Genomic DNA, 13,904 nt, shown 5'->3' with positions numbered 1-13,904 from the left:
TTAGGAACAAGTGATGTATAGAGCAGTGATGTCACAGGGCTAAAAGGTTTAGGAACAAGTGATGTATAGAGCAGTGATGTCACAGTGGCTAAAAGGTTTAGGAACAAGTGATGTATAGAGCAGTGATGTCACAGTGGCTAAAAGGTTTAGGAACAAGTGATGTATAGAGCAGTGATGTCACAGTGGCTAAAAGGTTTAGGAACAAGTGATGTATAGAGCAGTGATGTCACAGTGGCTAAAAGGTTTAGGAACAAGTGATGTATAGAGCAGTGATGTCACAGTGGCTAAAAGGTTTAGGAACAAGTGATGTATAGAGCAGTGATGTCACAGTGGCTAAAAGGTTTAGGAACAAGTGATGTATAGAGCAGTGATGTCACAGTGGCTAAAAGGTTTAGGAACAAGTGATGTATAGAGCAGTGATGTCACAGGGCTAAAAGGTTTAGGAACAAGTGATGTATAGAGCAGTGATGTCACAGGGCTAAAAGGTTTAGGAACAAGTGATGTATAGAGCAGTGATGTCACAGGGCTAAAAGGTTTAGGAACAAGTGATGTATAGAGCAGTGATGTCACAGTGGCTAAAAGGTTTAGGAACAAGTGATGTATAGAGCAGTGATGTCACAGTGGCTAAAAGGTTTAGGAACAAGTGATGTATAGAGCAGTGATGTCACAGTGGCTAAAAGGTTTAGGAACAAGTGATGTATAGAGCAGTGATGTCACAGTGGCTAAAAGGTTTAGGAACAAGTGATGTATAGAGCAGTGATGTCACAGTGGCTAAAAGGTTTAGGAACAAGTGATGTATAGAGCAGTGATGTCACAGTGGCTAAAAGGTTTAGGAACAAGTGATGTATAGAGCAGTGATGTCACAGTGGCTAATAGGTTTAGGAACAAGTGATGTATAGAGCAGTGATGTCACAGTGGCTAAAAGGTTTAGGAACAAGTGATGTATAGAGCAGTGATGTCACAGGGCTAAAAGGTTTAGGAACAAGTGATGTATAGAGCAGTGATGTCACAGGGCTAAAAGGTTTAGGAACAAGTTATGTATAGAGCAGTGATGTCACAGGGCTAAAAGGTTTAGGAACAAGTGATGTATAGAGCAGTGATGTCACAGGGCTAAAAGGTTTAGGAACAAGTGATGTATAGAGCAGTGATGTCACAGGGCTAAAAGGTTTAGGAACAAGTGATGTATAGAGCAGTGATGTCACAGTGGCTAAAAGGTTTAGGAACAAGTGATGTATAGAGCAGTGATGTCACAGTGGCTAAAAGGTTTAGGAACAAGTGATGTATAGAGCAGTGATGTCACAGTGGCTAAAAGGTTTAGGAACAAGTGATGTATAGAGCACTGATGTCACAGTGGCTAAAAGGTTTAGGAACAAGTGATGTATAGAGCAGTGATGTCACAGTGGCTAAAAGGTTTAGGAACAAGTGATGTATAGAGCAGTGATGTCACAGTGGCTAAAAGGTTTAGGAACAAGTGATGTATAGAGCAGTGATGTCACAGTGGCTAAAAGGTTTAGGAACAAGTGATGTATAGAGCAGTGATGTCACAGGGCTAAAAGGTTTAGGAACAAGTGATGTATAGAGCAGTGATGTCACAGTGGCTAAAAGGTTTAGGAACAAGTGATGTATAGAGCAGTGATGTCACAGTGGCTAAAAGGTTTAGGAACAAGTGATGTATAGAGCAGTGATGTCACAGTGGCTAAAAGGTTTAGGAACAAGTGATGTATAGAGCAGTGATGTCACAGGGCTAAAAGGTTTAGGAACAAGTGATGTATAGAGCAGTGATGTCACAGGGCTAAAAGGTTTAGGAACAAGTGATGTATAGAGCAGTGATGTCACAGTGGCTAAAAGGTTTAGGAACAAGTGATGTATAGAGCAGTGATGTCACAGGGCTAAAAGGTTTAGGAACAAGTGATGTATAGAGCAGTGATGTCACAGTGGCTAAAAGGTTTAGGAACAAGTGATGTATAGAGCAGTGATGTCACAGTGGCTAAAAGGTTTAGGAACAAGTGATGTATAGAGCAGTGATGTCACAGTGGCTAAAAGGTTTAGGAACAAGTGATGTATAGAGCAGTGATGTCACAGTGGCTAAAAGGTTTAGGAACAAGTGATGTATAGAGCAGTGATGTCACAGTGGCTAAAAGGTTTAGGAACAAGTGATGTATAGAGCAGTGATGTCACAGTGGCTAAAAGGTTTAGGAACAAGTGATGTATAGAACAGTGATGTCACAGTGGCTAATAGGTTTAGGAACAAGTGATGTATAGAGCAGTGATGTCACAGTGGCTAAAAGGTTTAGGAACAAGTGATGTATAGAGCAGTGATGTCACAGGGCTAAAAGGTTTAGGAACAAGTGATGTATAGAGCAGTGATGTCACAGGGCTAAAAGGTTTAGGAACAAGTTATGTATAGAGCAGTGATGTCACAGGGCTAAAAGGTTTAGAAACAAGTGATGTATAGAGCAGTGATGTCACAGGGCTAAAAGGTTTAGGAACAAGTGATGTATAGAGCAGTGATGTCACAGGGCTAAAAGGTTTAGGAACAAGTGATGTATAGAGCAGTGATGTCACAGTGGCTAAAAGGTTTAGGAACAAGTGATGTATAGAGCAGTGATGTCACAGGGCTAAAAGGTTTAGGAACAAGTGATGTATAGAGCAGTGATGTCACAGTGGCTAAAAGGTTTAGGAACAAGTCATGTATAGAGCAGTGATGTCACAGTGGCTAAAAGGTTTAGGAACAAGTGATGTATAGAGCAGTGATGTCACAGTGGCTAAAAGGTTTAGGAACAAGTGATGTATAGAGCAGTGATGTCACAGTGGCTAAAAGGTTTAGGAACAAGTGATGTATAGAGCAGTGATGTCACAGTGGCTAAAAGGTTTAGGAACAAGTGATGTATAGAGCAGTGATGTCACAGGGCTAAAAGGTTTAGGAACAAGTGATGTATAGAGCAGTGATGTCACAGGGCTAAAAGGTTTAGGAACAAGTGATGTATAGAGCAGTGATGTCACAGGGCTAAAAGGTTTAGGAACAAGTGATGTATAGAGCAGTAATGTCACAGTGGCTAAAAGGTTTAGGAACAAGTGATGTATAGAGCAGTGATGTCACAGTGGCTGAAAGGTTTAGGAACAAGTGATGTATAGAGCAGTGATGTCACAGTGGCTAAAAGGTTTAGGAACAAGTGATGTATAGAGCAGTGATGTCACAGTGGCTAAAAGGTTTAGGAACAAGTGATGTATAGAGCAGTGATGTCACAGTGGCTAAAAGGTTTAGGAACAAGTGATGTATAGAGCAGTGATGTCACAGTGGCTGAAAGGTTTAGGAACAAGTGATGTATAGAGCAGTGATGTCACAGTGGCTAAAAGGTTTAGGAACAAGTGATGTATAGAGCAGTGATGTCACAGTGGCTAAAAGGTTTAGGAACAAGTGATGTATAGAGCAGTGATGTCACAGTGGCTAAAAGGTTTAGGAACAAGTGATGTATAGAGCAGTGATGTCACAGGGCTAAAAGGTTTAGGAACAAGTGATGTATAGAGCAGTGATGTCACAGTGGCTAAAAGGTTTAGGAACAAGTGATGTATAGAGCAGTGATGTCACAGTGGCTAAAAGGTTTAGGAACAAGTGATGTATAGAGCAGTGATGTCACAGTGGCTAAAAGGTTTAGGAACAAGTGATGTATAGAGCAGTGATGTCACAGGGCTAAAAGGTTTAGGAACAAGTGATGTATAGAGCAGTGATGTCACAGGGCTAAAAGGTTTAGGAACAAGTTATGTATAGAGCAGTGATGTCACAGGGCTAAAAGGTTTAGGAACAAGTGATGTATAGAGCAGTGATGTCACAGGTCTAAAAGGTTTAGGAACAAGTGATGTATAGAGCAGTGATGTCACAGGGCTAAAAGGTTTAGGAACAAGTGATGTATAGAGCAGTGATGTCACAGTGGCTAAAAGGTTTAGGAACAAGTGATGTATAGAGCAGTGATGTCACAGTGGCTAAAAGGTTTAGGAACAAGTGATGTATAGAGCAGTGATGTCACAGTGGCTAAAAGGTTTAGGAACAAGTGATGTATAGAGCAGTGATGTCACAGTGGCTAAAAGGTTTAGGAACAAGTGATGTATAGAGCAGTGATGTCACAGTGGCTAAAAGGTTTAGGAACAAGTGATGTATAGAGCAGTGATGTCACAGTGGCTAAAAGGTTTAGGAACAAGTGATGTATAGAGCAGTGATGTCACAGTGGCTAAAAGGTTTAGGAACAAGTGATGTATAGAGCAGTGATGTCACAGTGGCTAAAAGGTTTAGGAACAAGTGATGTATAGAGCAGTGATGTCACAGTGGCTAAAAGGTTTAGGAACAAGTGATGTATAGAGCAGTGATGTCACAGTGGCTAAAAGGTTTAGGAACAAGTGATGTATAGAGCAGTGATGTCACAGGGCTAAAAGGTTTAGGAACAAGTGATGTATAGAGCAGTGATGTCACAGTGGCTAATGTATGATGTTTTGGCTTGGCCTTTATTGTGATTGGTAGACTTGGTTTCGTCTGGGGACTTTAATCTCATTGTTGGGGGCAGAAATGTCACGGTTGGGTCTTTATTGTGATTGGTGTAAAGACTGATGAGTCAGAGTGTGTCAGCATCAGTAAAGATGATGAGTGTTACACAGTCTGTTGTTGGGAAATGTAAACACACAGGCTTTTCACTTGGCAGCGGTCTCTGTCACACTGTCCCATCCTCCCCACAAACCCTGGAATATCTCCTGGCGTCGACACTTTTCAGCTCATACTACACACCCACACGTAAATCCCATTGGTGTCAGGTGTCTTGGCCTGGGATGGATGATGTCATAAGAGATGGTGTGTGGTTTGTTTTTAGTCAGTCACCCTCCCAATTTGGCCTGTCACAGTAGCCGGATCAGACCTCTCGGCCAGCTCCACAGCGGTTACAGCTAGTTAGTCACTCACCAAAAGGTGTGACAGCTTCTCCTTCCCCAGTTAACCTACTCCTCTGTGTATATACAGGACATTCCACAGTGTTGTGTCAGCTGTTGTCTCTCCGCTCTGCCTGTGAGAGGGGGATGCGCTGTCTGTTGTATGCATACACACTCCATATATTCATTTAGCAGACACTCTTATCCAGAACAACTTACAGGATAAACGAGGGTTAAGTGCCTTGCTCAAGGGCACATCAACATATTTTTCACCTAGTTGGCTTAGGGATTTGAACCAGCGACCTTTCAGTTATTGGCCCAACATTCTTAACCACTAAGCTACCTGCCGTTCCATTTATAAACAGAGACACATGCTCACAGATATACACACACACACACACAGACAGACTGGCTGTGATGACAAGTTGAGAGAGGTTTTACAGAGCTATGCCTGGGTCGCCTCTGTAGCCTGCTACTGAATTGTTCCCACAGAGAAAGACTACACACATACTACTGTACATTGACCCCCTCTCTCTCTGACTCAAACACCTACATATAGACATACAGGGATGTACTGTAGGTAAACATATTAAATGCACACACACACACACACACACACATGCATATGACTACAGTGGCATCTAGGGGACGTCAGTTGATACTGCATTAACAACACTGACTCCCCTGTCTCACTGCCTCTGGTCTGTCTTTCTACCTGTCTCTCTGCCGCTAGTATTTCTGTCTACCTGTCTCACTGCCGCTAGTATATCTGTCTACCTGTCTCACTGCCTCTGGTCTGTCTTTCTACCTGTCTCACTGTCTCTGGTCTGTCATTCTACCTGTCTCACTGCCGCTAGTATTTCTGTCTACCTGTCTCACTGCCTCTGGTCTGTCTGCATACCTGTCTCAATGCCTCTAGTCAGTTTTTCTCACTGCCTCTGGTCTGTCTGCATACCTGTCTCACTGTCTCTGGTCTGTCTGCATACCTGTCTCACTGCCTCTGGTCTGTCTGCATACCTTTCTCACTGTCTCTGGTCTGTCTGCATACCTGTCTCACTGTCTCTGGTCTGTCTGCATACCTGTCTCACTGTCTCTGCTCTGTCTGCATACCTGTCTCACTGTCTCTTGTCTGTCTGCATACCTGTCTCACTGTCTCTGCTCTGTCTGCATACAGGGTCTGCGGATCGTCTTCACAGATGCGTCCCGCCTGGTCTTCCGTCTGAGTGGGAGTGGGGGAGGGGCCGGGGCCACAGTCCGGATCTACGCAGAGAGCTTCGAGAGAGATCCCGAGAGACATAACAGAGAAACTCAGGTAAGGAGTACACTGAAATCCAGTCTGATAGGTACTATTTCACTACGTGTGTGTGTGTGTGTGTGTGTGTGTGTGTGTGTGTGTGTGTGTGTGTGTGTGTGTGTGTGTGTGTGTGTGTGTGTGTGTGTGTGTGTGTGTGTGTGTGTGTGTGTGTGTGTGTGTGTGTGTGTGTGTGTGTGTGTGTGTGTGTGTGTCATCATTGTTTCCTTGTATGAACGTTCAGGCCCATAAACTAAGGAGGATCAACTCAACATTATAATTTTCATTGATCCATTTGATATATTATTCAACCACAAGGACATTGACAACAGTAGGGTTTGGTTCACAGTGGTTGCATGCAATATTATCCTATAACACAACCCACCTCCAACTGGGTGTCTGAACAACATGTGACATGGTGACATGACATGTGATAGTAGTTTTAGCTGCTCGGTAGACTTTGGAGTGAGTGTCTTCTATTGCTGTTGGTGTGGCCATATTGTGTTTGACTGGTAGTGTACTTTAACCGTGCCACAGTATTAGTCAGTATCATATTGTGGTTCACAGTATTAGTCAGTATAGAGGTGTGTGCAGTTTTGATGCCAAGGCTTAGTTATCAGTGATCCGTTATGATGAAACACCGCTGGCCTTGATTAGATTGATCGGTTCCATGTAAACATTCTCTCACCAACCGCTTTGAACTGAGCCAGGAAACCACTATACCATTGGATCTGTAGTCATGATGCAAGCCGTGGCTTATCTCTATGGTTACCATGGTTACCTCACTTAACAGGTAACTTCAGGTTGTGAGTTGCACCAACACAATAGAGAAAGGAAAAGGGGGGATGCCTAGTCAGTTGTCCAACTGAAAGTACTCAACTGAAATGTGTCTTCCGCATTTAACCCAACCCCTCTGAAACAGAGACTGTTGAACTGTCAGTGGATACTAAGGTGCGGCTAGACAGTATAAAGTTAGCCTGGAGTTGACGGGCTTTGCAACACACTGATAATGGATTAAATTCTTTGCAGAGGTCCTTTCTGGCCAGGACATCGGACAGAAAGTCCAAAGGGAAGAGAAGGGACTTGGTAGTAAACTGTTTATTGGTCTTGATTCATGACGCTTGTTGTTTCCTTGGTTACTCTCTGTATTAGTTTATAGTGGCTTCTATGATGGTTACCGATGTAGGATCTTCAATTGAGCCAGTTTGCTATTGCAGCAAAATAATCCTGCAGCAACAGGAAATGTGAGTTATTATGTGGATTATAATTTATGTTTGTTGTGATTTCAAAGTGGGATTGACAAACTTCAGAAGCCTTTTTTAAACCTCAAATACACTACAAGTTTAACATGTCTTGCATTGCAGGAAACTGCGTTTGGAGTGTGCTGTGTTTCTCTGTTGCTAGTATAACAATACAACTCTCACATTGTATCAACACTTATTTCAACATGTGCATCCTTTCAGAGTCTCTACAGTCATCCCACATTAGCAAAGAAAGCCTGAAGCTTTGTCAGTAATGTGTTTATCGTGTGAAGTGTGTATGAAGCAGTGTGTGTTGTTTGTGTCCCAGGCGGTGCTGGGTCCCCTCATCGCCATTGCCCTGAAGATCTCTGACATCCACGAGAGAACAGGACACCGCGGCCCCACCGTCATCACCTGAGCTCTGCTCCACTGCCCACACACACACACACACACACACACACACACACACACACACACACACACACACACACACACACACACACACACACACACACACACACACACACACACACACACACACACACACACACACACACACACACACACACACACACACACACCACCTGAGTGCTCCCCCCACAAACACACACAAACATCTATGGCCAAGTCCCTAAGGCCACACCGTCCTGCTTGTTGCCACACCTGGGGCCAATAGTAAGCAAGAGCTACATGTATTCTTTCTCTCTCTCTCTCTCAAAATGTAAGATATTATGTAGTCTGCAAAGAAAAGAAGCAAACTGTTTCTTTCAGCGGTTGATAAACAACATTTGTTCATATAAGGCTTCTGTTATGAAAGTTGTATTTTCTGGATGCATGAAATTACCACTGTACAGCTACAAAGCATGTGCCTTTATCTGTGTGTGTGTGTGTGTGTGTATGTATATGTGTGTGTGTGTGTGTGTGTGTGTGTGTGTGTGTGTGTGTGTGTGTGTGTGTGTGTGTGTGTGTGTGTGTGTGTGTGTGTGTGTGTGTGTGACAGACAGAATTAAAAGGGAGAAGTCAATTTTTCATACACCATACATGCCCCGAATACAAAGCTTACTTACAAGCCTTTAACCAACAATGCAGTTCAAGAAATATATATATATATTTTTTAAGTCACACCTTAAAATAACAATAACGAGGCTATAACCAGGGGTACCGGTACAGAGTTAATGTGCTGGGCTACAGGTTAGTCGAGGTGGTATCTGTTAAGAACTTCTTGTTCCAAAGGTGCTACCACCACTTTTTGTTTTTCTGCTCTTCATTAGACAGCCTGTTTTTGCCCTTTGTGATCGGAGTAAGCCATAGATGTATTTCATTTGTTTTTGTTTTTTATCCAAATAAATGTGTATCTTTTGTGTGTAATGTCTTTTTACTTAGTCCCTTCTGTTGCTAGGAATATTAGTAGGTAGTGCTATTCACCTCCTTTTAGTATGCTTCTCATCCTGCTGAGCCCAACTGTACTGTGTTATGCTTCCGCTTAGTCGCTGGAACCTTGATGCTGGAAAGGACATTGTGAAGGGAACATATCTGAGCCATCACAGTATGGTTCGGGTAGACAGGATAGTGCGAAAAGGGTTGGTGGGTCCAAAGAAAGACTGTCTTGTGGCTACAATATGGTTATTTTCCTTCATTTTAGGACTGTTCATGTCTATTCCAACTGTCATATGGAATTGTGTAATACATGTGTATAGTGTGTATCCTTACTTGTGTCCAGAGAAATATCCACCCACCTGTATCACTTTCAGACTTATTTATTCAGGTTTAATTTATTCCGATTATGACATGTGTTCTCCTGACCCAGACAAGATCAGCTGTATTTACAACTGTGTGACCTTCAAATTATAATGTTCTATCTGCAAAAATATTATTCTTAAATAATTGGCTTTAAAGTTCCTAATTCTCATTGGTCTGAATAACGTAACATGAATTTAGGTATTTAGAGTGCTATATAGGTAGAGAACATTGAACAGAACAAGGTGATGTCAATAACTACATTAGAACAAGGCTGATGTCAATAACTACATTAGAACAAGGTGATGTCAATAACTACATTAGAACAAGGTGATGTCAATAACTACATTAGAACAAGGTGATGTCAATAACTACATTAGAACAAGGTGATGTCAATAACTACATTAGAACAAGGTGATGTCAATAACTACATTAGAACAAGGTGATGTCAATAACTACATTAGAACAAGGTGATGTCAATAACTACATTAGAACAAGGCTGATGTCAATAACTGCATTAGAACAAGGTGATGTCAATAACTGCATTAGAACAAGGTGATGTCAATAACTGCATTAGAACAAGGTGATGTCAATAACTACATTAGAACAAGGCTGATGTCAATAACTGCATTAGAACAAGGTGATGTCAATAACTGCATTAGAACAAGGTGATGTCAATAACTGCATTAGAACAAGGTGATGTCAATAACTACATTAGAACAAGGCTGATGTCAATAACTGCATTAGAACAAGGTGATGTCAATAACTGCATTAGAACAAGGTGATGTCAATAACTACATTAGAACAAGGTGATGTCAATAACTGCATTAGAACAAGGTGATGTCAATAACTGCATTAGAACAAGGCTGATGTCAATAACTACATTAGAACAAGGTGATGTCAATAACTGCATTAGAACAAGGCTGATGTCAATAACTACATTAGAACAAGGTGATGTCAATAACTACATTAGAACAAGGTGATGTCAATAACTGCATTAGAACAAGGTGATGTCAATAACTGCATTAGAACAAGGTGATGTCAATAACTGCATTAGAACAAGGTGATGTCAATAACTACATTAGAACAAGGTGATGTCAATAACTACATTAGAACAAGGCTAATGTCAATAACTACATTAGAACAAGGTGATGTCAATAACTGCATTAGAACAAGGTGATGTCAATAACTACATTAGAACAAGGTGATGTCAATAACTACATTAGAACAAGGTGATGTCAATAACTACATTAGAACAAGGTGATGTCAATAACTACATTAGAACAAGGTGATGTCAATAACTGCATTAGAACAAGGCTAATGTCAATAACTGCATTAGAACAAGGTGATGTCAATAACTACATTAGAACAAGGTGATGTCAATAACTACATTAGAACAAGGTGATGTCAATAACTACATTAGAACAAGGTGATGTCAATAACTACATTAGAACAAGGTGATGTCAATAACTGCATTAGAACAAGGCTAATGTCAATAACTGCATTAGAACAAGGTGATGTCAATAACTACATTAGAACAAGGTGATGTCAATAACTGCATTAGAACAAGGTGATGTCAATAACTACATTAGAACAAGGTGATGTCAATAACTGCATTAGAACAAGGTGATGTCAATAACTGCATTAGAACAAGGTGATGTCAATAACTACATTAGAACAAGGCTAATGTCAATAACTACATTAGAACAAGGTGATGTCAATAACTACATTAGAACAAGGTGATGTCAATAACTGCATTAGAACAAGGTGATGTCAATAACTACATTAGAACAAGGTGATGTCAATAACTGCATTAGAACAAGGTGATGTCAATAACTACATTAGAACAAGGTGATGTCAATAACTGCATTAGAACAAGGTGATGTCAATAACTACATTAGAACAAGGTGATGTCAATAACTACATTAGAACAAGGTGATGTCAATAACTACATTAGAACAAGGTGATGTCAATAACTACATTAGAACAAGGTGATGTCAATAACTACATTAGAACAAGGTGATGTCAATAACTACATTAGAACAAGGCTGATGTCAATAACTGCATTAGAACAAGGCTGATGTCAATAACTGCATTAGAACAAGGCTGATGTCAATAACTGCATTAGAACAAGGCTGATGTCAATAACTGCATTAGAACAAGGTGATGTCAATAACTGCATTAGAACAAGGTGATGTCCATAACTACATTAGAACAAGGCTGATGTCAATAACTACATTAGAACAAGGTGATGTCAATAACTACATTAGAACAAGGTGATGTCAATAACTGCATTAGAACAAGGCTGATGTCAATAACTGCATTAGAACAAGGCTGATGTCAATAACTGCATTAGAACAAGGTGATGTCAATAACTACATTAGAACAAGGTGATGTCAATAACTACATTAGAACAAGGTGATGTCAATAACTACATTAGAACAAGGTGATGTCAATAACTGCATTAGAACAAGGCTGATGTCAATAACTACATTAGAACAAGGTGATGTCAATAACTACATTAGAACAAGGTGATGTCAATAACTACATTAGAACAAGGTGATGTCAATAACTGCATTAGAACAAGGTGATGTCAATAACTACATTAGAACAAGGTGATGTCAATAACTACATTAGAACAAGGCTGATGTCAATAACTACATTAGAACAAGGTGATGTCAATAACTACATTAGAACAAGGTGATGTCAATAACTGCATTAGAACAAGGTGATGTCAATAACTGCATTAGAACAAGGCTAATGTCAATAACTGCATTAGAACAAGGTGATGTCAATAACTACATTAGAACAAGGTGATGTCAATAACTACATTAGAACAAGGTGATGTCAATAACTGCATTAGAACAAGGTGATGTCAATAACTACATTAGAACAAGGCTAATGTCAATAACTACATTAGAACAAGGTCATGTCAATAACTACATTAGAACAAGGTGATGTCAATAACTACATTAGAACAAGGTGATGTCAATAACTGCATTAGAACAAGGTGATGTCAATAACTACATTAGAACAAGGTGATGTCAATAACTACATTAGAACAAGGTGATGTCAATAACTACATTAGAACAAGGCTAATGTCAATAACTGCATTAGAACAAGGTGATGTCAATAACTACATTAGAACAAGGTGATGTCAATAACTGCATTAGAACAAGGTGATGTCAATAACTGCATTAGAACAAGGTGATGTCAATAACTACATTAGAACAAGGCTAATGTCAATAACTACATTAGAACAAGGTCATGTCAATAACTACATTAGAACAAGGTGATGTCAATAACTACATTAGAACAAGGTGATGTCAATAACTGCATTAGAACAAGGTGATGTCAATAACTACATTAGAACAAGGCTGATGTCAATAACTGCATTAGAACAAGGTGATGTCAATAACTACATTAGAACAAGGTGATGTCAATAACTACATTAGAACAAGGTGATGTCAATAACTACATTAGAACAAGGCTAATGTCAATAACTACATTAGAACAAGGTGATGTCAATAACTACATTAGAACAAGGCTAATGTCAATAACTACATTAGAACAAGGTGATGTCAATAACTACATTAGAACAAGGTGATGTCAATAACTACATTAGAACAAGGCTAATGTCAATAACTACATTAGAACAAGGTGATGTCAATAACTACATTAGAACAAGGTGATGTCAATAACTGCATTAGAACAAGGTGATGTCAATAACTACATTAGAACAAGGCTGATGTCAATAACTACATTAGAACAAGGTGATGTCAATAACTACATTAGAACAAGGCTGATGTCAATAACTGCATTAGAACAAGGCTGATGTCAATAACTGCATTAGAACAAGGTGATGTTAATAACTACATTAGAACAAGGTCATGTCAATAACTGCATTAGAACAAGGTGATGTCAATAACTGCATTAGAACAAGGTGATGTCAACAACTGCATTAGAACAAGGTGATGTCAATAACTGCATTAGAACAAGGTGATGTCAATAACTACATTAGAACAAGGTGATGTCAATAACTACATTAGAACAAGGTGATGTCAATAACTACATTAGAACAAGGTGATGTCAATAACTACATTAGAACAAGGTGATGTCAATAACTACATTAGAACAAGGTGATGTCAATAACTACATTAGAACAAGGCTAATGTCAATAACTACATTAGAACAAGGTGATGTCAATAACTGCATTAGAACAAGGCTAATGTCAATAACTGCATTAGAACAAGGTGATGTCAATAACTGCATTAGAACAAGGCTGATGTCAATAACTACATTAGAACATGATCATGTCAATAACTGCATTAGAACAAGGCTGATGTCAATAACTGCATTAGAACAAGGTGATGTCAATAACTACATTAGAACAAGGTGATGTCAATAACTACATTAGAACAAGGTGATGTCAATAACTACATTAGAACAAGGTGATGTCAATAACTACATTAGAACAAGGTGATGTCAATAACTACATTAGAACAAGGTGATGTCAATAACTACATTAGAACAAGGTGATGTCAATAACTGCATTAGAACAAGGTGATGTCAATAACTGCATTAGAACAAGGTGATGTCAATAACTGCATTAGAACAAGGCTGATGTCAATAACTACATTAGAACAAGGTGATGTCAATAACTGCATTAGAACAAGGCTGATGTCAATAACTACATTAGAACAAGGTGATGTCAATAACTACAT

The 13,904-nt window shown here is 39.7% G+C and overlaps 1 protein-coding gene across 1 annotated transcript in view; it reads left to right on the top strand.

Moving 5' to 3' along the window:
- The window catches only part of LOC139545118 (phosphoglucomutase-like protein 5), a 63,358-nt gene extending 54,547 nt beyond the window's left edge, over window positions 1–8,811 (top strand). Inside the window, exons 10-11 of the mRNA XM_071352528.1 lie at window positions 6,086–6,223; window positions 7,772–8,811. Coding sequence (XP_071208629.1) covers window positions 6,086–6,223; window positions 7,772–7,861 — 228 coding nt within the window. The 3' untranslated portion in view covers window positions 7,862–8,811. The remainder of the gene's footprint in view (window positions 1–6,085; window positions 6,224–7,771) is intronic.
- Window positions 8,812–13,904: the final 5,093 nt, after the last annotated feature.

The sequence above is a fragment of the Salvelinus alpinus genome, chromosome 19 (genome assembly GCF_045679555.1).
Source record: "Salvelinus alpinus chromosome 19, SLU_Salpinus.1, whole genome shotgun sequence".
In the NCBI taxonomy this organism is placed as follows: domain Eukaryota; kingdom Metazoa; phylum Chordata; class Actinopteri; order Salmoniformes; family Salmonidae; genus Salvelinus; species Salvelinus alpinus.
The sequence above is the reverse complement of the archived record's forward strand: the minus strand, read 5'-3'. Positions and strand labels throughout refer to the sequence as shown.